This window comes from Barbus barbus, assembly GCF_936440315.1.
Source record: "Barbus barbus genome assembly, chromosome: 44".
NCBI lineage: Eukaryota > Metazoa > Chordata > Actinopteri > Cypriniformes > Cyprinidae > Barbus > Barbus barbus.
The window spans coordinates 1,129,612-1,155,917 of record NC_136722.1 but is presented as its reverse complement, the minus strand read 5'-3'; the positions used below and the strand labels follow the sequence as shown (position 1 = coordinate 1,155,917).

Genomic DNA, 26,306 nt, shown 5'->3' with positions numbered 1-26,306 from the left:
AACTTACACTAAAAAGCAAGTGGTTTTGGCTATATTACTGATTTGCGTCTGAGTAATAAACTGCGCATATTAACAGACAAATTATGTTCATATTTGAAAGTGCAAACAGTCAGTAAGCCACAAGTGCTTGTAAACGCTATTTTGTAAATGATTTATTGATTATTAAGGCAAACTGAAAGCATTGCTTCTCTGCCGCTCGCTGCTCAGAACAGACGCCGAGAGAGAGACCTCGCGCTCGCGGGGCAGTACTGGAGACATCTTACAACTCAATCATAGGTAAAAAAAAAGAAGTCGCTAGGTTTGTTAGTATGTACCCGTTATGGGAAAAAAGCCGCCTAAAGGGTCTGAAAGTGACTAAATATTGTTCTAAAGTCGCACTCGTGTGTGAGATGCGGGAGCTGATGGCAGCGGGCGGTGGATATTGTTGCGGTCCGCTCAGGTAAAGTCTGTGTGTGGGAGACACTGACCGCATCCAGACACAATATTTTAAACTAACCATTCGGAGACGTCCTGCTGTAGCCGCTGAGTTGCAACTTCTTCATCCGGTGCTTCTCCATCCGGATCAGATTCTGGGTCAAACTGAAACGCTTGAAGGACTGCGTGTCTACGAGCCATTGCAATACATCCACTGTCAACATTAGCACATGGTACCGTGGCCGCAAGCTGCAGGACACACACCCACCCTCCACCTTGCCCCGCCTCTCTCCTCCTCATTAGCATTTAAAGCTACAGACACAGAAATGGCTCGTCCTGAGGAAAGCTCATTTTGGGACTGGCTCGTATTGGCTGAAATTCTGAACCAAGGCTGAATTTCGGGAACGAGACTTCAGATACAGTACTAGGGACCACTTAGGCCTATATAAAAGCATCCAAAAAACAGCATGTCATGGGACCTTTAAGGATTTTTAAAAAGTTTGATGGTTTTTAGTCTGAAATAGTTTGAAGTTTAAAAGCTTAAACTTTGAAGGCAATACGGACGGACGGAGAAGTGGCTAGGGTGTTGCTATGCGGTTGCTAAGGTTCCCGGGTCGGTTGCTAATGTGCTGCCATGCGGTTGTAAGGGTACCCGGGGCGGTTGCTAGGGTGCCCGGGTAGTTGCTAAGGTACCCAGGTCGGTTGCTAGGGTGTCACTCTTTCAAAACACTTTGAATATACATATGCATATTTTGCAATAAACTTAAAATATACTATTTCTATATATACAGAATCATAACTTTAAATGGATAATTGTATATTTCTCCATTATTAATTTTAAATTTAATTATGTCATTCACAATGGTTCATTGGATTGTAGTTTTTATTCACTAAAGCAGTTAAGTACAGTCTTGTATCTTTGTCTTTTTCCCTGATTTCCAAAGTTTGTACTGTTGTGACTCTCCTCGTAGCTTGTTTGTTTGCTTCATGGATTATAACACTTTTTTTTTTTATTATTATTTTTTAATTCCTATGTGTACCACTACCAGCACACCGGTCTCTCCTTTGCTCAAACCCAGTCTCTCAAACCCAGTCTAATTATGAGCAACAGTAACACTGAAAACATCAGGCTAGACCGGCCCATATCATTAACACTGTGCCATGTTTTAGAGGCTTTATAAATAAGCTGTAGTGTGTATACGAGACATCAGTGACGGAGGAGACTTTGTTTGTGTGGATTAGACTGCAGACATCCTCAAGTGTCCAGAACATAGCCCTGTGTGCGAGATTCTCACTGTGTGTCCTGTAATCCTGTTCTCTAGTCTCTGAGATGCTTAGATCAAGCAAACAATTATGAATATGATGTAAAAGCAAAACAAGTCATTTGGTTTTTATCTCGAGTATTACATGATTAAAAAAGGAAAAGTGAAAAGGAAAAAAAAAAAAAAACACTTTTAATAACCCTGTTTAGCAAATGTAAATAAATATTCATATTTGGATACTGTGCATTAACATGTTGAGATGCACAGGTTGACAGCGCAAATAAAATATATATATATATATATATGTAATTTTATTTAATTTTTAGTTTCTTTTTTTACATCAAACATTTACTGTATATTCCATTTCTGCTTTATTTCAATGACTGAAAACACTTTAACAGTTTTAGTTAACCATGACCATAAATACTCGCACACACAAACCCCATTCTATTCGGTGAAATCTACAGCAATGCTCAGTGTTTATAAAACCGTAAACCAGGACCGTCTTATGACCCTCATAACCCGAGCGAGACTGTCTGGCAGGGAAAATTATTAACACCAGCACAGCTGTAAAACATGGGCTTTCAGAGGCTCTTCTGTCTGCCGTCCTCTAGAGACACGAGTAATGAGCGTCCAGCGGAGCCAAACCCGCTCCACAGCCTACAGAGAAACACAGACAAAACCTGACATCCAGCCAGAGCATAACTAGGTCATGATTTGAGGCCGGATGAGGGGACGACAGAGCGATCACATCACTAATGCAGTGCAGGGGTCAGTCCACACACACACACACACACACACACACACAAAGCTTGTTCTTCTGGATGGCGTTCACATCAGAGATCAAACAGAAGGGTGATGCCTTTAACCACCGATCTATTTCCAGAAGCTCTTCACTGTTAAATGACAAAAGCACACTGAGCCGGTCCGAGTAAATCATTAGGACCGATTGAAAGGCTCCTCTGACGGAAGATGCTGTTAAAAGCAGTAAGGGTTTCACACAGATCACAGCTGGAGAATCAGCGCAGACCAGCCTGTGTGGAGCTCAGCGAGTCAGATATTACACATCATGAGATATCACTCAGTACTGTTATTTAGATTTGTTTCAATATGTTGATTTCAATACATTTTTATGTACCACATCTTGGCCAATCATCTTTTCCCAACAACTTGCAAACTTCAGTCTACATAAATGCATTAATAATAATAATAATAATAAATTTGTTATATTACCATATACACTATTTACATATTATATGTAAAACTACTAACATAATTTAAATTGGTAGAAAAAAAAACAATAAAATATTGCATTCATATATATATATATATATATATATATAGCCTACATGCACTATTTGCACATTAATAATTTAACTTACATATTAATAATAAACTATTACCATATAAATAATTTACTTATAAGTTATTTAAAATTAGCAATATCAACAACAAAATATTGTATTCTATTACCATATACAGTATACACCATTTGCACGTTGTTATTATTATTATTGCTATTATTATAACTCATCTAAATAACATTATGAAATTAAAATCATCACTTCATTAGTAAGAACAAAATATTGTATTATATTACCATAAATTCTTATGAATAATTTGAAATAACCTCTGAAACACACTGAGCAGAAACAGGAGCTGTATGATGGGAAAGCAGAGGCTCAGGCTGTATCTCCCCATACAGCTGAAAACACCCACTGCATTCCTCTCTGGCCAGCATCAGCCTCCATTTGGGCTCAGATCTCACAGTCGCTGCAATCTCCCTCTGTGGAGGAGGAAACAGCTGAAGAGTGTGAGAACAACATGATTGTTGACGTGCTACTGGAGCCCCTGTAAAACTGTGATTATAGTTAACTAAAACATACGCTAGAATGCAGTTCTGTTTGCATTTTATTTCAGTTTAAGTTTATTTTACAACATTTGTGAATTTCATCTGGTTTAACTTGATGTACTAAAATAAACATACATCTAAAAAATATACTAAAACTTTACATTAAAAATAAAAACAAATTCTAAATATTAATATTTGCTATCTTGATAGGATAATGATGCTAAACTCTAAAATGACTTGAAACTAAATGTGCATGTGAACCTGATAAGTCACCTAAAAAGTTTATTAAACAGCGCCTAGAAACGCTGCAGAAATGCAGCTCATTTCATTTCAATTCTACAACTGATCATTTAAGTGTGGGAAAACCAAACTCACCCAAACCAGATTTAAGGCTCTTTTCACACTGTATTAATGATTCAGAACCACATGCTTCATGAGCGTGAAAGCCATTGTGATTACTAGCAGCAGCTGTTTCAAATCTGTATGAACTGCACTGCACTTTGTGGTGCATCAAGAAATGTAATTGGTAAATGTGTTTCCATTGTAATTTGTGCATGTTTTCATATTGCATGAAAAAAAATGTATGCGCCTCAACTGAGTGCATGAGTTTTTTTTTTTTCATCCGCATTTTAATATTTTGTGCATTTTGACATTTCTATCCAGTGCTTTTTTAATGCAGTATTTCAAAATTTGCATAAAAACACATGGATGGAAACCAAAAACTACTAATGTACAAGCGCAACACCAACACAACAAACTGAGCTCTAGTGCAAAAGTGTCTGTACTGTGAACCTTAACCAATGGAGTAAAATTCAGCAAAACCTACAGACTGTTGGAAGAGATGATACCACATGTGTAATGCTATTTATTCATAAATCAATAGCACTGGAATTACAGAATCAATTAATCTGGAGTTGCATGAATGCATGAATGAGTGAAGGAACGCACAGATGCATGAATTAATGTTTATGGCCTGGAATAGCTCTGCTCCTAACCAACGAGAATATGGAAATAACATTTACGGTTTCTTCTGGTCATACCACAAAAAAAAGTGCTGCTCTTTCTCAATATTTTTTGTAGGGTTTTCCAATAAAAAATAAATAAATAAAAAAAAAAAAATCTCTGAAGATTCTTAAATCAAAATACATTAAAAAAACAAAATGACAAAAAATAACTTTGGTTTTCTAAGAAATTGATCAAAATGAAGTCAAATTATGATTAACAAACAAATATCGCCTAATAGGGTCATAAAAATGACTTAATTCAGAGGGAAAATATTTTTTATTTTCCATTGACGTGTGTTCTTGTTTTAAGCATAAACTTACATTTTTTGTTGCATGCATTGCATAAAATGAATATCTTTCACTATTTTTATCTTGTTTTTCAGTACAAATATCTTTAATATCTTTAAAACTTTCTGCTCTGATTTAATTTTTAAGGCCTTAAATTGTGGAAAATTACGACTTTTAAGACCCACAGAAACCCTGTTATCCCCCCCCCCCCACACACACAAACACACACACACACACACACAAACATGTGAAGACTGGCAAAGCCAAAGAGCGGAAAATCTCACTTTAACTATGAAAACTAATTGTTCTGCCTTGTCAATGTCTTGGCCAATAAAATCAGCACCAAATTATTGGCTTCTTTCTTCAAAAACATATTTGTGACCCATCCAGAGTGGACAGTAAAACTAGGATGTGTTGCAGCAGGTGCACTGAACTGTCGTCTCTGTAACGCTAATTGATTGACGATTGAGTGACTGTTTAAACTAGCAGTGCAGGGCTTTCCCAACCCCGTCTCTGGAGATTAAACCCACAGACGATCCCTCCCTCTCTGGGCCGTAGGCCACGGTCCGGCCACTCACGTGCTGCCATAATGAACTGCCAGCTGGAGTTCCCCGACTCACCCGGACAGCCAGAAAAAGCATGAATAAGCCCTCTATCATTCCAGCCAGACCCCCATCCAAAACCACATCCCCTCCTTTAAACCGTCCCAGTGCCCCCAAATATCCCCAAGATGGAAAGAAAGGAAAGAGCTGTCAGTTACAACTGGCTCTTTCTGGATTTCACATGCTAGATCAGTGAGAGAAAGAGATGCATTACGCTCTACTTCCCCACCACAGAAAGAGCACTAAAACGAGCTCTATTATCACGGCGGATAGTGCTGACGGGGAGAAAAGGGCTAATATGAGGCACTTTACTCCGAGCAGCTTCTGCTTTATCATGTTTTTGATCTCACCTCTAATAAGAGCTCAACAACAGACTGAAGTTTAAGACGAGGAACGCGTGGTAGCAATTAAAGAGATTAAACATTCATTCAGGACCCCAAAACAAATATAGTCCTTTCAAGGGGACCTCAGCAAATTTCCAAGAGGGCTGCAATATGGCTTCAAATGATTTTGAATATTTCTACACTTAAATAAAATAATAAATTGCATTTATAAACAATTTTCAGAAATTCAACTCAGAAATGGCTTGTAAACTTCTCAATTACGTACAAAGAAACAGCAAGTAACATGTTGAACATTTTCAAGTAGAAAGACTTGAGATTGTATTTTCTTGTAAATTGTACTTTAATAGTCTGTTATTTACAACTTAAAGAAAATATTTTTTGCAGTATAGTTGCACTAACATTCAAAAGTTTGGGGTCAGTATTTTTCTTAAATCTTTTAGTTAGTTTGATGTTCAAGGCTGCGTTTATTTGATCAAAAATACAGTAAAACAGTACTATTGTGAAGCATTACAATTTAAAGTACAATTATTTTTTATTTTAAATGCTGAATTTTCAAGAAAGATTTCTGCTAATTTTTTTAAGAGTGCTGCTTCATATTTTTAATACATTGATACTTTTTTTTTTAGGATTTTTTCTCTCTTCAAAAGAACAGGGCTGCGTTTCCCAAAAACATCGTAAACCAATTGAAACCAATGGAGCTATGATCAACTTAGGCTTAATATGCTTTTGGGAAACGCAGCCCAGAACTGATTTAAAAAGAAATCTTTTGTAACATTATAAATGTAGTTAACAATCAGTTATTTAAAATTGTATTATTTGAATTATTTATAATTATTTGAATATATTGCCATTGGTTCTACATTGTTAGGTCACTAGCTTGTTAATGCAATCAGTTTTGTAGACCAAGTCTGATTAGTTAGTTTGCACTGTTTACTAAAAGTCTGCATGCATTTATTCACTCGTGATGACCTTCTGTGGCCAATCTGGTCTGGACAGGTTTATAGACCCCAAATGAATTCATCTGGAACAAATGCTTATCCTGGTTATTGGGGTCAAAGTTGAACATTTGCCTGACCAGCAGGTTCTTGGCCTTGTCTTAGGATGCTAATCTGCTGGTGTAATCTATTATCTGCCTAATGGCCCGTCTGACCCCCCGGGGGCTTGGCAAGATGCGGTCAGAGCAGATTTACAGCACCATATGAAGGCAATCAGGGGCTCACTGACAACTGCCGTCTAAAACAGGACCGTGGATATTATACTTCATCAGTACTTGATAAAAACTGATATGGTTTTAAATGCGTCACGCCCACCTTGCAATTTCTAAAGGCTGGACACTCTATATAACAAATCAAATGTGTGCGGTCTCAGCCGACCTGACACAGTTATGTTCTCTCTGCATAAACCAACTGCTCCAGTTATTTATATGCATTTATTTAGAAGCAAACTGAATAATCTGCTGCAGATTTAGGCTGTGCACAGCGTGAGCGACCTAGCATGCATCACAAATGATATTGAGCTTTGCTGTTAGTGGCATGGGTTTGTATCGACTGCTGAGATTTGTAGGGCAACTCGTCACGATACCAGAGAGCTTGAACATGTGACAACATGAGCACCAGTGCACTTATGCTTATACGTGCGGATTAGTGTCAAGAGAAACTAATAACGTGTAAATGATGAGACAAAACAAACTACAGGAGATGGCCTGAAATGCATGCAACTAGTTTAAACAAGCATATTATCATAGACAATAAACATTTTAATTACTGCTGAAGAAAAGCAGCACAAAACACAGTAAAGAGATGAAACTGATTACATTACTTCATTTGACTTTTATAGAAAAACATTAATAATATAAGGAGAGATGATGGATTTGGTGTCAAAGTGATCTATAATACGTGCATGTGTCCGTTTATTTTATTGCTGCTGTGTTTTTCCTTCAAAATAATAACGAACCACAAACTAAGATTTAGTTTTAAAGTATGGGGAAAATCCAACAATCTTATTTAGGTTTGCGTTACAACATGCGTAAATATGAATCCCTACACAACATGCATGAAAAATATATATTGTTGCCATGAAATAAAAAAAAATGGTTCCAACAACTTCATTCATTCCCTTGTTTAAAGAAAATTGTGGTCATGAATTAAGAATTAGCTGCTTTATTAAATCATGACCATGCTGTACTAATTCATTCCCCTATTTCAATGAAAATCAATGACCACGATTTAATAAAACGAGAATGAATTCAGTCATAAGAACCAATTTCCTCATTTCTGGCCCAGGTTGCATGTTATGTGCAAGTTCTATGTTCAACAAACCAGATTACCACTGTACTATTTTATTGATGTGTTTTTCATTAAGAATAATAATGAATCCACCATTTTCAAGCCTTCATTTATTCAAAGACAGGGAAAGATGTAAAGATCTAACACTAAAGATAAACATAAGCGCTTCAGATCCTGAGCAAATGTGATGTAATCAGTAACACTGCTGTTTAGTTTATTACTCAGAGGGAAAAATGTCCTCGCTATAAGCATTTGGGTCAAAACTGAAGTAGAAGCTGGACTTTTGAAGTGTGCATGAACCTAAGCAAGTGAAACTAATGACACCTGTCTTGCTTTATAAAGTCCATGTACAAACTGTAAAATAGGGCTGTGCAATTGATTGAAAAAGGATTTAGATTTCGGCCTCCTGATTATTGCGCCCCGATCCGCCCCCTTTCCAGCACTGTGCTTTCGTTCCTCCATAAAAGCCCAGTTTCAAGGCTTTTGCAAAATGGGATGTGCTTGATTTATTTAAGTGTTTTATTCATATTTTTAAAAGCGCTAAAGATAACTTCTGAGGCGTAACAGAACACGGACATGTAAAGTCATCTTTTAGTTCAAGGTGCGCGCCGAAACGGTCAAAAATACTTTACCTTCGTCGGTCATGTAATAAATGAACATTATCAGTGGAGAATGAATACATATGAAAGGGTAAACTGGATGCGTGCGGCTCTTAAAGTGACAGTAGGCTAATATTCCTGCTGCAACCGTGTGCTTGATATTAATCAAACAACAAAAGACAAATTCAAAATCACTCACTGCTCTTGAGTGAAGAACTTTTGTAGCTTTAATAAGAAACAAAGAAAATTCTTACGTTTTATTTTACATTTGATTATTAATTTCTGTTAACTGAATACTTGAGACTTGCATTAATAAAAACCTTAAAGCATAGTTTGTTTCGTTTGTATCTTTTCCGTTGCATTTGTCCTTTGCTTTTTTATTACTGACAGTTTAATTTTCAATAATGTTGAGGACTTTGTTTGTTACTAATATCAGTTACTCTAATACTCTGCTGTGGTGTTGAGAATTGTGAAAATTCTCTAAAATGTAGATGTCATAGCAACATTATTTACAGAAAATATATATTTAATATATCACTATCTTTAAATAAATCACTCATGTAAAGTTTGTCATATGGCCCACTCATAATCGTGATTACAATATTGACCAAAATAACCGTGATTATGATTTTTTCCATAATCGAGCAGCCCTACTGTAAAACATAGTTATGCATGCAATAATTTCAGAACAATGTTGGCCAAAGTGGCAGAAAACTCCACTTGATTTTTAACAATGCATTCTGGAAATTCCCCTATTCTTTCATTCAGGCTCTGGCTTGCATGTTGGGAGACAGCTGCTTGTGAAGGACGGGCGTGTGGGCAGATGATGAGCGATCTGATCGCAGTCCAGCTGAGCTCATGCCATCGCTGGTGGGTGAGAGGAAACGAGAGTGACCTCGCTGCTCGTGCAAACCCTGCCGACTGATATAGATCGGCCTGCAGGGAGAAAATGGGATCGGTGTTGACCAACGAACCGGTCGATACGGTCACGCATGCCGCGAGATAATCAACTCTTCCTCATCATAGTGGATTCTTTCATGGCTTCTCTTCTGCTCTTCCTCAACACGTTTCTTTCTAAACGGAGGCGTCTCATCAGTTTCCATGGTTGGGAAGAGTCTATGGGCTCTGTGTGTTTGGAGGGGCAGATTAAAATTCCTGCGCTGACCCCTCTCCCCGCCGCGAGGGTCAGTCCATTCACACCGGCCACTGGGAACCGGGTCAACCAGGACAGAGGCAGCTGTGCAGTAACAAACCAACACGCTCCACTCGCTTTCTGCTGGAGGATCTGCATTATATTCCAATGCAGAAGTGCAAATGCTTTGACATACTTGTAGGAATCCATTGCACTTTGACAAAAAAACAAGAATCAGTTGCTGCTTGATCTTTTGAAAGATACGAGCGCAGAGCCATAATGAAATAATGCAGATCATCTGCTCCAAATTTTATTAGTCGATGAATCCATCAAACTCCAGATCAAAACAAAATGTCCAACGAGACAGAGCTGAATCTCATCTGCGCTCATTGTCTGGCAGAGGATATGGTTCAGTGGAAGCCAGAAATGTGTGACCTACTTCATGCCAAATGAAATAACCTGTCAGTGTGACCTTTCTAGAACATCCAATCTGCTCACCAACGAGATGGAAACATGGGCTGAATTAGAGCGCACACATTAGAGATTAAGTAGGGCTGTGTGATATTGAAATATAGATCTCAATATTTTGTGATTTGTTTTTAATAATAATTAAACAATATTTTGTGCTTGTACCTTCACTGGTTTAGGCCCATCATGGATAAATAGCTATGACACTAAAACCATCAAAAGGTAATGGCAAGTCCATTAATGAGTGATTCATTGAATCATTCCCTCAAACGATTCATTCAAAGTGGCCGATTCATTAAGAAATGAAGCAGTCGGCTGAAATGATTTGTTCAAAAACAGATTCATTCAGGAACGGAGCAGCATACTGTTCCTGAACTGCTGTATAATGTAATATTACATTAGCTATATATATATATATATATTGAAATGTTTTTTTACAGGCAGGGCTGGTATTTACAATTTCTAGATTGAATGTGATTTGATATGGATTCATCTCAAAATACTTCAGGTACATGCCAATTTTTCATATGGAAAAAAAAACCTTGAAATTATTTAAATTATGGAAAATTATGGAAATTAACAACAGAGCCTAAACAATTAAAATTTAACTTCCATTTATTCTGTCATGGATAAATAAATGGGTGGTAGCAAGTCCCTTAATGAGGAGATTAACGAGTGATTCATTGAATCATTCATCAAACAGCTCATTCGAAACGGCTGATTCATCATTGACTCAAATGATTCATTCAGAAACAGATTAATTTAGGAATGGAACATCTCCGTGTTTCTCTGAGATGCACAAATGTTTTTCTCCGACTTTGTTTGGATCTCTTTTTGTTGGCAAAACAGAAAAAGGCAATATTCTGTCTAAAATGTAACTCCCTCAATATTAACTTCATATTGATATTGAATATTGATATTGAACGGTTGTATAAATAAATATAACATTCGAGATCACACTCGTGCTAATATTCAGGAAAACAGCACTCTTGCTTGTGTGATATTACTTAACTATCTTATAAGAAACAAAACCCCATACAGGGATATTTTTGTTTTCATAACTTGAATTATAAAGGCATTCTATCTATATTCTAATAAGCTTCATCACACAGTGAATGCCTTTGGATTCTAAAGACTTGTGTTTTTGCAAGTGACATACCTGATAATGTCAGCTCGCACATCGCTAAAACAACAATTAGAATATCATCGTAGACCATAAATACCGCACACCCCTAACATTGAGTGCAATAAAGTGGGTGAAGGACCACAGCAGCTGTACAGTAAAGATGATGAGCTGCAGAGGGGCCGAAATGCTTTGACCTTGAACATTGGGCTACGGGACAATGTCAGCATTTGGCTGCAAGGGAAACTCAATATGCCAGTGCACATGCATGCATTACCACAATAACTCTGTGTCTGTGTGTGTGTGTGTGTGGATGCTGAGCGTTGCTGGAATAGCGAGTGCTTACTGAGGCGTGCTCAGTTTCGCTTTGGGGGGTTTATAGGTGGATTAGTGCTCTTTGGTTTTCTCTCCATGTACTCGTGTTTGTCTCTTATTTCAGCGTCTTGCTCATTTACCTTCGCTGATCCTTGGGTCTGCGGTCTGAGCTCAGTCTCAATGTATTTTCTAAATTGGATAGGATGGGATTTCACCTCAATATTTAACAGCCTGATCCTGGCCATTGATTATGGAGTAAGGCACGGTGCAGTTTATACTCAAGCCTGCAAAATCAGTAATGCACAGACTGAATGAGATCCTAACAGATTTGATAACCAATGACTGAAGATCAGACCTGCTGAGAAACATCATGTCTGAATATGTATGATATTTAAGAGCTATGTTTTCATTCAAAGGGAAAGAGCAGCTTTGATATTCCACAGAATATTATACGGGTTTGGAATGACATGAGGTTAAATGATCTTTGGGTGAACTTCAAGGGCAATATATATTGATATTGACAAATTAAATGTTAATGACAGGTACGACTGGTATTGACAAGATTTTAAGATTTGATTTGTATCGATATTGACTCATTTCAAAATATTTCAGTTACATTGCATATTTGTCTTACAGAAAATAAAAACCCTCTAAATAATGCAAATACACGAAATTAACAACAAAGCCTAAACAATAAAATCTCATTTCCATTTATATTTAGACATAATAAATCAACATTCAAAAGAAAGCAGAGTTGTATACAAAGCTTTAAATTACACAGAAGGCAGTTTTTATATCAACTTTGTAATATGATTGTTTCTGCTCCAGTTTGTTGTTGAAATATAACTACTGAAGACCACATCGGTTCAGTGTTTGAACGGAGGCAGATACAGCAATCAGTCATGCCACATTAAATTCATTGTTTGAATTTCATGATAAAACTGAGACTATCATAATTAAAACACTGAGTTTATTACGCTATTGTAATAACACAGCTGTAAGTGAATGAAAACATGCAACGTTTTAAATCTGAAAGTGCACCGTGTATAAATGTATTGTCTTTCAAAAGAAAGAGTCGACTCTGAATCATTGAAACGAGTCGCTTTTAAAAACGAATCCCAAGCCGTTTCATGTTGACGTCAACATCAAACATTAGCATATTGCCACACACGTGTTGGTATTTTCGTGTTGGTCTGAATGAAAATGCAAATTCATTCTTTGCCACTAGGTGGCGCTTTTGGAGTGGTTTCCCTGGTAACGCTGTACACAAAGCAGCACTGCCTCACAAACACTGCTTTATCAGGCGAGATGAGATGAAAATGAGACCAATCAGACCAATCACCGCAGATTAGCGTCACGCAGAGGAGGGGTTTGGAAAAATGAATCGTTGAGTGAATCGTTTGGGAGTCGTTGAACAAGAAAGGTAAAAATAAATGCATATTATAAGACAATGAAAGTGTTTTTTGACCTTGCATGCATGTTGGAGACTCCAAAACATTAACCTTTCATAACCCATAATAGGGGCACTTTAAGAATCGATATTAGATACTCACTATTCCAGAACGAGCACCATCTCGCTGGCCGTCTCGTAGACCTGGTGGAGATTGACCACTCGTGGACAGGCCGCTGCCAGCTCCAGCACGCCGATCTCGTGAATGATCTCCATTCTGCAGTCCTGGCCCTTCCTCCTCTTCCTCATGTACTTCGCTGCGAAGGCTTTCCCTGAGCTCTTCTCCACACACTTCCTCACCACAGCAAACTTTCCTCTGACGGGGAGAGAAAACCAGAGGAAGAGTGTTTGTTAGCAGTTAGAATATATATCAACCTCATATCGCGATAACATTTATGTGGTTGAATAAAAAAAAATAAAAAAAACATTTTTACTCAATATGGATTAATCTAAACTGATCACACAGCAGAAATCAATCTGCAATAAATCTGCATGTTCTGTGTGTCTCTGTGTATGAATGAGTGATGTAGTAACACATCTAATGCTCGTCTCAATATACGAGGACATGAACGTCATCTCCAGAGCTGCTCTGAGTCACTTCAGCAGCTTTACTCCGTTTCAATCAAATCTAGTCAAACACACAATGAAACCTTCACCACAAACCACCAAAATAAGAGTTTGGTTTAACTTGAAGAAATTATAACTAAAATGTTACCAATGTATACTAAAATACACTTTTCAAAGAAATAATAATAATAATAATAATAATAATAATAATAATAATGAAAATCATGATAATCATGATAATAATAATAATAACAACAACAACAATGATGAAAATCATGATAATACTAATTATTATTATTATTATTATTATCATCATTAGACAAAATATAATAATGAATATCATGCAACATGCATCTTATTTGACAAAAAAAACAAGTCTGTTGAAAATTAATTTTTATATTTTCATTTGATTACATTTTAAAAGCATGATTAATTTCCAATTTTAGCATTACATTTGAAATAATTTCAAACTCATTAAATCCAGAAATCAATCAATCAAACAGAATTTAGGGGAAAATAAAATGGATTTCCTAGAGCCCTAAATTAAAGGGATCTTTCTAGGTGGAGTCTGTGAACAAACAAGTAATATTACAATCATTCTCAAGGTCTAACAAACAAATGGAAAGCATTTCCTTAACCACTCAATGCTAAATTACTATTGTGATATATATTTATATCATATCATATGGGGGGAAATATTGTGATAATATTTTTGGCCACATCCCCCAGCCGTAATTTCATGGTAGTCTCACAGAGCCAAACGTTGCATCAAATTCACATTATGGTTTTAATTTGATCAGGAACCACCTACTTAGCTCTTCTACTTGTAAAACTACTAACCGGTGATATTTAAGGGCAAGAAACTGAGAAACTGATCACAAAATGGATCATACAGGTGCTTTTACTCATCAATCTGCTTCAGATATACTGTAGTAGCAGGGCTTACGTTTCCTCGCATCCCATTGAAGAGCGCGGGTCACAAACACAGACAACACAACTCTGTTCAGGGCCCTTTCCATTGGACTGAGAGAAAGGCTGGAGCAGGAGGCTTTGAGGGACGTGAAAGGCTGCTGTGTGTCTAAAGATGGCACACTTGTTATCACCGCAGCTGAACGTGCTTTTGTCCCGGTGGCATATTTGCAGGATGAAATCATCCCAAAGCCCAAACTGACCCTCTGGGTCCCACTTTTAGTGCTGAACTTGAATATGCAGGGCACATGAGGAGAAAAAAACTCAAAAACACGCCGGCAGACGAGGACACACGTCGCCTCAGAGGATTCTTGAGAAAGCGGTGTATTGAAACGACACCGTCTCGCTGAGCTGCGAACTCATTCCCTACAGCGCAGGCAGTTCTGATTTGTGCAGTGTCCTCGCTTACATCCGGCTTGAAAATGCACTGCGCAGATTTAGGATGAACTGTGTCATTTCTGTACCAGCCACAGCAGGACTTTTATATTATGCACAAAAAGATAAGAGATAACCCCATTCTCAAAACCTGACATGACATCCAAGCAGAGTAATTTTGCCACAAAATCGGTCCAAAAAAAGTGATTGATTTAATTGGTATTTAATTCAATTCTATCAGCGAGAGATAGTGAGAATCCTTAAATTTACTCAATTCCAAACTCTTTTTCCCCGCTTTGAACTATTCTGCACTCAGAAACTGTGAACAGTGAGACCAGAACGGCAAACACATTATTATTATTATTATTGATTGTCTTATTTTTATTAATTTTATTTAATAACCAAATAAAATACTACTACTACTAATAATAATAATAATAATAATAATGATAAAAGTAATAATAATAATAATAATAATAAGTTTTTATTATTATTATTATTAAAACAAACAAAATATATTAATAATAATAATAATAATAATAATGCCTTGTATTACAATAATAAAAAATACACGTTTGTCTATTATTTATTATTATAAAAACTAACAAATATTATAATAAATACAAATGTTTTTACCAAAACAATACAAAAAAAAAAAATACAAAAAAAAATAACAACAATATATGACTTTACTATATTATTATTATTATTAAATATTTGCATAAGGTAAATATTTTAATTAAATTGAACTGTAATAAAGCAATTCCGAACTAAATTTTAAATTCTTAATTTATGATCCGAAATGTCATTTTTGACAAAAGACTTGGCGGCTGACTAAAGAGCGACTAGACAAATCCTTAAAACAGACTCAAGAGTGATTGAAAATGCAGCAGGTGACGTCTCAAACGCGCCTGAGCCGCGGGGCATGTGACACAGACACACGGCTCAGCGCTCCGTTCAGAAACACCGGGAAGATTCAGCGGAAGAGATGGCTGAGCTGTGGAGGACATTCGAGTAAACATCCCTGCGAGAGAGGATCCTCAATCCCAGTGTGATGTCCTGAGTTATTCACAACTGCTCCATTCTCAGCAGAACCACTGATGTGCGTCCTAACAAGACATGTCTGTGCAAACATCTTATAGTGTCAGCCTCCAAAGACAGGCCCATAGACAACATGATTGAAGTGCAATTCCAGCACATCCTCCAATGTACTGCAAGATCAGCAGAACATCTCGAGCATAAACCAAAGTGAAAGCAAGGTGGATCTGCTAGAGCATCTGTGTTGCTCATTTGAACAGATATGTGCTCTGCTGGAAAACACGAACCCTTGCAGGAATATGGAAATTGAGAGAAAACTGCCTTCTGCATTCCTTGTGCAACGTGCATTCAGTCCAAAGCATAGCAAATGATGAATGCAATGGACAGATGAAGAAAATTACTCTGTTTTAATTGGGTTGTATCCCTAAACCCAGACCTGTAAAGTAAACCATAATGGCTGGGCTGACCAGCTCACGTGAGCCACGGGTTCAGAGAAGGAAGTTTTCATTATTTCCATCCCCATTCTGTCCAGATCTCCTCAGATTTACTACACACAGCTGGGACTGCCTTCCTCATTCCTTCAACAACATGTGGAGATTAATGGGTAAGTGGGAGAAAAATGTCCTTGTTCTGAGCTGGCCCAATATTATAATATACTGATTTACTGCTCAAGAAACATTTCTGATTATTATCAATGTTGAAAACAGTTGTGCTGCACAATATTTTTGTGGAAATGAATAGAAAGTGAAGAAGAACAGCATTTATTATTTAAAAAAAAAAAATAATTGATCAATTTGATATCAATATGCATGATTTGATATCATTATTTAATCACATTGGAATCTAAAAGGAACCTATAAAATTCAAACGATACCCAACCCTAAGCTAGAGTAGTGTACATGTTTGAAAAGAGTAACATGACAGTAAGAGGTTGTTGTTGATTGAGCTGCATGACTCAGAAGCCAGCATTCATAAAAACCCAACAGCCTCGTAATCGCTCTGATTGAGACTGATGCAGAAACACTAAAGCACCTTCCGCTCCTTTCAAAAAACTAATAGGCTTTCACTGCCCTTGACTGCGCGGCTTTGGCATACCTTCATTTCCACGGTCTTGCGTTAATCTTCTGCTTCTCAGGATACGAATGCCACGAGGGAATGCGATAAAGAAACTCTAATCTCTTCACATAATACCTGCCACTCCAGAGGAGTCCAGTCGTCCAGCCAAAGCAGCTTTGGAGAGCTTTTTAGCAGCAAGCTCTATACCAAAAGTTGCAAAAAAAAAAAGTTTGATGTGGCAGTGGTTGGTCAAATCGATATATTTAGACATTTACACTGGCACTCTAGGCCCAGATCATCAAATGGTGTTTTAAAATGAAAACGATCCTCGTCTACACTAGCGTTTTCCCTGCGTTTCAGAGACGATCACCCGGAAACACACGTTACATGACCATTCATAATGAGCATGACGTTATGGTTTACAGTCGTAAAGAGAGAATGTGGGCAGCCGCCATCATTTTCAAAACTCTCATTCGCCTACTTGTACTATGCCCTAAAAGTATGTACTCTTATTGTGAAGAAAAAGTACATATTTTTTGAGTATGTAGCAGAATAGTAGGCAAGCTTTGGGACATACCACTTCATCAAACTGCCAAAACGCTCTGTTACTTATTTACGAGCATCCTGTACCCGTTTAAACTGCCCTGTCACAGTTACCATCATCCACACTTCGTTTAATTGAATTTCCTACCGTATTGGAGAGAAATGAAGAGGCACGTTGATCTGCCAGTCGCGGGTCTATCATGCCCAGACTCTCTTCATATGTTGGCATAATGATGCAATTAAAAGTTAATGACTAAAGGTATCATTATAAAATCTCACAACGTTGCTGTAGATGAAATATAACGTGCATAACATTAAATTATTATTTTTTAATCAGGTTAGACATTGATTATTTATCACTCAAACCCCTTTCTCTGCCTGTCTGTCGGTCTCACATATCCACCATGTTTGTATTATTATTATTATTTTAGTCATTTACAAGATGCTTTTATCCAAAGCAACTTACAGATGAGGAGAACAGAAGCAATCAATTGTAGTATTAAAACAACTAAAAACAGATCAAAAACTAAAAGCTAAAACTTTATAAATACTACCTATACACTTAAAAATAGGGCTGGGCGATATGGCTGAAAACTGTATCACGATATCAGTGTTTCATATCGGTCAATATCGATAATTATTGATATTTTTTTAAGGTGGTACATCAAGTTCGTGGTATTACCAGTCTTGGCGGGGACGACGGTCTTGCATAATTTGCAGACGACATTTGGTCTGACTACGGTCAGACTTATAATATCCAAAAAACTGCCATACTGGCTGACTTTCTCTTTTATTTACAATTTCCTCGCTCGCTGCGGCACTCATTTTCTGCTTATGAAGAGGAATCCAGCAGACCAGCCGCGCGTGCGCACTTAGACACGAGACAACGATACGGCGCAACCAAACTTGAATCTGTTACATGATTGGCTGTTAGCGTGTCACTCCCTACGTTGCTAGGTTACCAGAGAGCGAGTGCCTTTGTTAATGCAACCAAACCTGCTTCGCAACCTTTGTTTTCTTCCGACAAAGAATAAAAAAAATCGAACATATTTTTTATTGATATCGTTCACATGTCTATCGCGATACATATCGTTATCGTTTTATCGCCCAGCCCTACTTAAAAATAAATTAAATAAAAATGACAAATGCATAACAATTTCAAAACTTAACATTTAAATGAAAAACAAAAAATAAAGCTAAAAACAATTTAAAATATTAAAGAACAAAAGGTTCTTTACACACACACACACATATATATTCAGATGTATAAATTCTATTTATATTATTTCATTTCCATTTAGTTTGTCGAAGTATTAAAATAACTCAAATTAAATAAAACTTAATAAAAGACCTATACAGGCATAATAAATACAGACATTATTTAACTAAAATTAAAACAAATACAAATCAAACGACAGTAGTTTCAGTAATCCTTAAAAATACCACTGCCAAGCATGCTAAAAAACACAGCTAGTAAGAAGAAATGGTTATAAAAACTGAAATAGAAGTGAAACTAGTAGTTTGTAGTTTCTGAACAGTTTATGCGTGTTTGTAGTTCTAATCTAATCCTGGTCCAGGTGTTGTGGGCAATATTAGCTGTTAGAGTGTGCATCGATTGAATTTTAATCTCAAGTAGTAGACCATCCGGGCATCTTTGGCATACTCTTTTCAACAAACTATGATTTGGGACATACTAATTAGGATGGATAGTTTGCGAATTGGGACAAAGCATCAGTTTCGGTCCGTTTACACTGGATTGCAACCCCCGAGTTTTCAAACTAAAACAGGGTCTGCAGTGTTTTCGAAAGTCTCCGTTTTCTAGAGTTGAAAATACACGGGAGTAGTGTAAACGACAGTCATAGCCGTCGCAAGAGTTATGCGTTTCTGAAACAAAATGCACTTGTGTACTGTAGCCTCGAGAACTAAAAGGGCTTCAATAATAAACTTGGCATCGCCATCACCCCCCCGGCTCTGTTTCCATAGAGCACAGCAGATGTTGCCACTGGGCTTTTAGCCCCATACGACTTGAATGGCACGACAATGATGTCGACGGATATTCTGCCGGGATTCTCTGGGAAAGAGAGCGGAAAAGACTGGGCTTTAAAAAAAAAAATCATGATGGTGATACAAATGGAAAAAAAATATATAAATCACACTGAACAGATCCGTCAATCAAGCAGCGGAACTCACCCAGAGATTCATGAAAGGAGGGTGAGAGCTTCTCAGCTGATGACATGCTGTTTAAGACAACAGTGAGACTGTGGTGTCATCCGCTTTTACACTGCAAACACATCCCTCACAAATGCATCAGCTTAATAGAAAAATAACCAGGATTCACAGAACGCCGTACCGAAGCTGAACTTTGGACAGCAATTTTCATTTTTAAGCAAATTATACCTTTAAAAATATTTAAATTTTGTGTTAGGGCTGCACGATATTGGAAGATTCCACATTTTGTTTTTCTGCAATATATATTGCTATATGAAAAAAAAAAAAAAAAAAAAAAAAAAAAAAAAAAAAAAAAAAAAAAAAAAAAAAAAAAAAATCACCAGATGACTTGAATCAATAATTGGGGTGATTTTGTAGGAGAGTAGAAATCAGCATAGAAAATAAACAAATATCTACAAGCATAGATAAATATAATAGAACAAAGATACAAATTAAATAAACAGTGCTTTATATTTTTCAAGTAAGTCTGCCAGTATTCAGGTGCAGAAGTTGAATAATCAAATATAAAACACTGCATATCTTCACTGTATAAATTAAATCTAATAAATCTGTGTTAAAGCTACAAGAGTGATTTTTCTTTTGTTTGATTATCATTCATGACACAGAAAGCAAGAGGGACATTAAACTGCTGTGAACCAATATACTGTTACACATCCATTTTCTTTCTCAGTTGTTTACCTTCACCTAAGCCATAAGCAACTGGGATTACAAGGATACTTGCAGAGACGTGTATTTTGACATGATTTCAGCGTATGTGTCATTTCAGGCACAAATGTGACCCTGGAGCACAAAAGCAGTCATAAGTAGCAATAGCCAAAAATACATTGTATTGGTCAAAATTATTGATTTTTCTTTTATGCCAAAAATCATTAGGATACCCATTTGTGCCCAAATGTTTCTGAATGTTTTCATGCATATAGTCGTGTTAATAGTTTCCTATGAGAACATGTTCTGCACTTATTTTCCACATGTATTTGAATGTGTGGCACCTATAGATGCCGGTGGGCAAATATGTTCTATGTACCCCTTCAATGTCATATTTGAATAAGAGGAGAACATTTGACATCTAACTCAAAATAACTGCTTTCAACAGATCAATCTTTATTAATTAACAAATATATCATGTATAAAAGTCGAAGAACATTTGATGCAAACCCAAAACAGCTGCATCTGGCTTATGGTCTCTTGAATATGAAAACACAACTAACAACAAATCCATTTGTCTTAAAGTGGTGGAACAGTGCAGAACAAAGAGCAGCCATTAAGTTGCCCCAACAGGGCATTGTGTATCAAAAAGTTAAATGAAAATATATAAATAAAAATAAATAAATATGTACAGTGCCCTCCACTAATATTGGCACCCTTGGTAAATATGAGCAAAGGCGGCTGTGAAAATAAATAAATCTGCATTGTTTATCCTTTTCAGCTTTCATTAAAAAATTCACTAAATTCTAACCTATCATTAGATCATAAAACAATAGAAAGTGTGTGTGGGGGGGGGGGGGGGGGGGGGTCTCATTGTGAAATAAATGCTTTCTCTAGTTCATGTTGGCCACAGCTCTGAGTTTTCTCCTATAATGCCTGATGAGGTTAGAGAACACCTGACAAGAGATCAGAGACCATTCCTTCATCCAGAATCTCTCCAGATCCTTCAGATTCACAGCTTCTTCTCTTCAGTTCACCTCACTCATTTTCTACAGGGTTCAGGTCAGAGGACTGGAATGGCCAGCAGACGCTTGGTTTTGTGCTCAGTGACCCATTTTTGTGTTGTTTTTGAGGTTTGTGTTTGGATTGTTGTGGCGGAAGATCCAACCACAGCCCATAAGATTTCTAACAGAGTCAGTCAGGTTTTGATTATTTATCAGTTGGCATTTATAATCCTGTGGAACAGAAGTCATGGCTGGACAATGTTATGCTCTTAGTCACCCTGGTGTGCTAAAAAACGAATGGGAATATACTTAGAGATAGTTTACTCATAAGAATTTCAAGGGGTGCCAATAATTGTGGCCAACACGCATTGGAGAAAAACATTTCATCATGAGATTTTCTCCCCACTTTCAATTGTTTTTGTGAATTTTTTGAATGAAAGATCAAAACTAGGCATCATGTTAGCATCATGCTAACAACATGTTAACAAACAAATGTTAAAACAAAATTAACATGATTAGCATGTTGCTAGCATGATTTTAACATGTTTTAAACAAGCTGTTAATGTGATTAGCATGATGCTAGCAACATACTAACATGATTAACATGTTAGCATTAAGTTAGCATGATTATCATGTTCCTAGCATGATGCTAACAAGCTGTTTTTAACAAGAATGTAACACGAGTAGAATGATGCTAGCAACAGTATATCCCCATGATGTGTTATATGTATTTACAAGTCATTGAATAAGTAAAGATCATGTTCCATGAAGATATTTAGTAAATTTCCTACCGTAAATATATCAAAACTTCATTTTTGATTAGTAATATGCATAGCTAAGAACTTCATTTGAACAACTTTAAAGGAGATTTTCTCAATATTTAGATTTTTTTGCTCCCTCAGATTCCAGATTTTCTAATAGTTGTATCTCAGACAAATATTGTACTATCCTAACAAACCATACATCAATGGAAAGATTATTTCTTTAATTTTGGAAAAATTGACCCTTATGACAGAGTCAATAATCCAAAATAACACTTCCTCCTGTGAAAAAGTTGTCCCTTCTGAATAAAGACAAAAATACTAGAGTGTCCAGGAGAAAAATATGTTATTATGGACTATTATTTTGGCCAGAAGCGATGGTTAAAAATGCCTTGGTGGATTTGTTTTTTTACAAACATGCAACTTTTCACTTTTGTTTGGACTCTCATTCTGACGGCACCCATTCACTGCAGAGCATCCATTGCTGAGCGAGTGATAGAATGATACATTTCTTCAAATCTGATGAAGAAACAAACTCATCATCTGTAGGCCTACATCTTGGATAGCCTGATGGGGGAGTAAATTCTCAGCAAATTTTCATTTTGGGGGGAAATATTCTTTTAAATCATTATTGAAAAACACCGTGACATGCATTTTATTTAATTTATATAATTTAGGGTTTTAAATTACATCTTTTCTTTTTAACACTAGCAGAACTGTAAATGGCACGCTGCCATTATTGGATCTGTGACATGGCATTAAGAAACTTGGCACGTACATGCAAGAAGATAAAATGTCGCACAAATGCTTGAAAAATTGCACTTCTCATTTTACATGGCACTCTTCCCATCAAATATCTCAGGCCTAATCTGCAGCGTGCAGAATGTGTTCCCATACAGGCAAGGCGAAGACATTTGTTGTTCTAAAGCACTTGGCCGGCGTCCACACACAATGGTAGAGAGCTGGTTCTGATCCGTCAGGGCTGGGTGTTCCCAAAGTACAGTGGCAAAGGAATGCAGTGTGGCGGTCCTGCAATTACCCACACTTGAGCATCACACAGCACTGCTCCGATTTCACCTCATACACTCAGACACATCTCGAGCTTTAAAGCAATCGTTTATCCAAAAATTAAAATCTTCTTAAAAAAAGGGTCCTCACCCTCAGTTCATCCAAGATCAGGATGAGTGTGTTTCTTCATCAGGTTTGTATAAATGTGTCTCTGCATCAGTGTCTCAGCAATGGATGCTCTGCAGTGAATGGGTGCCGTCAGAATGAGAGTCCAAACAGCTGATAAAAACATCACAATAATCCACACCACTCCACTCCACAAGATATTGGGCTCAATGTTGAGCCTATAAATAATGAAGCATGAGCACAAAAACATTAATAATCTTTAGTCTGCCTTTACTAATCCTGATTTGTTCCTCACGTTTTATGAATGATGCCTGATCAATTTAGTACTTCACAAGTTCAACATTTTTACCACTCTTAAAAACTGTCAGTATGCCAATCAGTCTAAACCCCTTAGTCCAGAATCAGCCATCCAGTTTCAGCTGTGCTCGGGTCTAAATGATCATTTCTTCAGTGCAGCGTGTAACACAACTCTCATACTTCTAGTCTAGACTCAGAAGAAATCAGGTACAAGCAGCTGTCCTCGTGTAAGATTCGGGGGTACCTAGACTATAAATGCCAATATCTAGGCTAATGTGATTCTCAGAATGAAAATCAGATTCATAACCCTTTGGCATCCACTGAAATCGCTCGCTGAAGAATAAAAATGGCTCGTCTCCACAAGCACAGCCATCAAACTAAAACCAGCTGGAGCAGCCAATCATATCGCTGAAATCCTAAACCATTCAAGTTCACCTTTAAGAAACGGGCTGAGAGATTGGTAAAACATGCTGGACATGAACTACTCACTAATGTGTCTTTTCTCTTGTTTTACTGGACTCAGATGAAATGGCTTGGCCTAAACGGCGGTGGCAGACATCCAGACAGTTGCGCTCTCAAACCTCTGCCCATTAATCCTGATGTGTTTTGCAAACAGACGGATCAGATTGCCTGCTGCTGATCTTACATGTTCCAGAGTTCGTCTTGTGACTAATACAGCAGATAATAAACAATTCAATTATTGTGCCTTGCATTTCACAAGCGTTCAACTTGAGTTCAAACTTGTGTCCAGCATGCAAAAGCTAAATGTCCCTATCGATCTCAATCGGCACGTTGTTGATATTGGAGAAATTAAAGTGAATTTTCTGATAGTTTTGCCCAAATCTTTTTGTGCTTGCACTGCAAATCCTCCTCGGCACAAACAAGAATAAGTTTGGTGAAGTCAAAGCAGTGTTTTCATAGTGCTGAAGTCTTACAGCGACTTGGCAAAGAAACACCCGCCAGCAATACAGTGCCCTGTATGACTTATTCCCTGATTTAAAAACCACTGAGCCCTGGCATCAACGCAGTGTGCCATCAAACAGCTCTGTTTTCCAATCATGTGATCCAGCTATAATGCACTGCATGCAAAAGTTTATTGGGTGTTTCATTAAATGTGCAGATCAATGTATCTGAAAGCCATCTAAAAGACAAAGCAATGCCAAATCATACTTTAAACCACTTAAAAACACTAATGCATGACTTAAAATGCATGCAATATCCACAGCGATTTAGGGAAAAGCGTATGTATAACAGATGGACATCAGATGTGTGATCAGATTACAATATATTTATTTTCATTAACAACTGAATCAATTGCAAGTAAAGGTTTTTCATATGCAATTCCATGACTTTCACACACTCATATCCAAAAGGAATACACAATACATCAGTATCTGAAAGCCATCTAAATGACAAAGTGTAGGTGCTCGAAATACTGTGATGCATGATTTCAACACTGTACACACATATTGAACTGTATGCAATGCAAGCAATAAATACATGCAATATCTATAGAAGTATGCAGATCCATATAAGAACACACAAGGACTCTTCAAAGTAAACATGTTCAATGCACATACACACATGCAGACTATAATACAAATAGGATTAATGTAGCATGCATTCGAGCCTGACTTCAAAAAGAGTGCTTTTAAATCCGAACAAGAGGTTCAGAGTGCATGCATCAGATTTAGAAGCACGTGGTACAACTGACACAGGTAAAGGTGCGCCTCACCTGCCCAGCTCTTTGCCGGGGATGACGTCATAGTGCTCGGTGAACGCCTCGCTCCTGATGGCAGTCCGGATCTCGCGCAGCAAACCGGAGGGGTTCTGACCGGATTCACACCGAATTCGGTTTCTGGGCTCGGTCGTTCGTGGACATTCAGGAATCATAACGGTGGTTATAAACGTCAATTCGTTTTATTTGTGTCCCGACACCCGTTTTTACCTGCAAGCCCAGTCCAACAGGTGACCTGATACTATCACGCTACCACACTTAATAAAACAGTTCCTCTCGCTGAGTTTTCACCTAAAAACATGGAAACGTGTCTAAAACATTAACTGTTAATACTTTCATCTTCGATTAAAACTCCTCCTAAGCGAGCACAAACGCTTGAGTTTATGACTGCTGCTGTCCTCAGCTCCTCTGCTTTCATCTGAACCCAGTCAAAGCCAAGCTGCTCCTCAGACTTCAGTTGCCAGGGCAACGGGCGTGATTGACACCGCTTTCCACCAATCACGATCAAGCACTTGCCGGTGGGCGGGAGGAGGTGGACCTTGACAGTGACTTTTGACCAATAAGAGGTGAACAATTAATTAATTAAATAATTATGTTACAGATGTATAAAAAAGACTGATGTTGTGTTTTATTTTGAGAGGACAATGAAATCATATGGCTTTTGATTTGTAATAATTTTACTTCTAAATATATAAATATTGAATTTATAAGTGTGTGTGTGTGTGTGTGTACACATACATATAAATATAGTTTTTTTATTTTTTTTGGTGTTTGGCTCAGTGTTATGTTAGAATCATTATTATACTCATACC

General features: G+C 37.2%; 1 protein-coding gene across 1 annotated transcript in view; it reads right to left on the bottom strand.

The window, feature by feature from the left end:
• Positions 1–25,924, bottom strand: part of LOC306863221 (serine/threonine-protein kinase 17A-like) — a 34,976-nt gene extending 9,052 nt beyond the window's left edge. The window contains exons 1-2 of the mRNA XM_079406461.1: positions 25,492–25,924; positions 13,242–13,454 (exon numbers count right to left, since the gene is read on the bottom strand). Coding sequence (XP_079262587.1) covers positions 13,242–13,454; positions 25,492–25,649 — 371 coding nt within the window. The 5' untranslated portion in view covers positions 25,650–25,924. The remainder of the gene's footprint in view (positions 1–13,241; positions 13,455–25,491) is intronic.
• Positions 25,925–26,306: the final 382 nt, after the last annotated feature.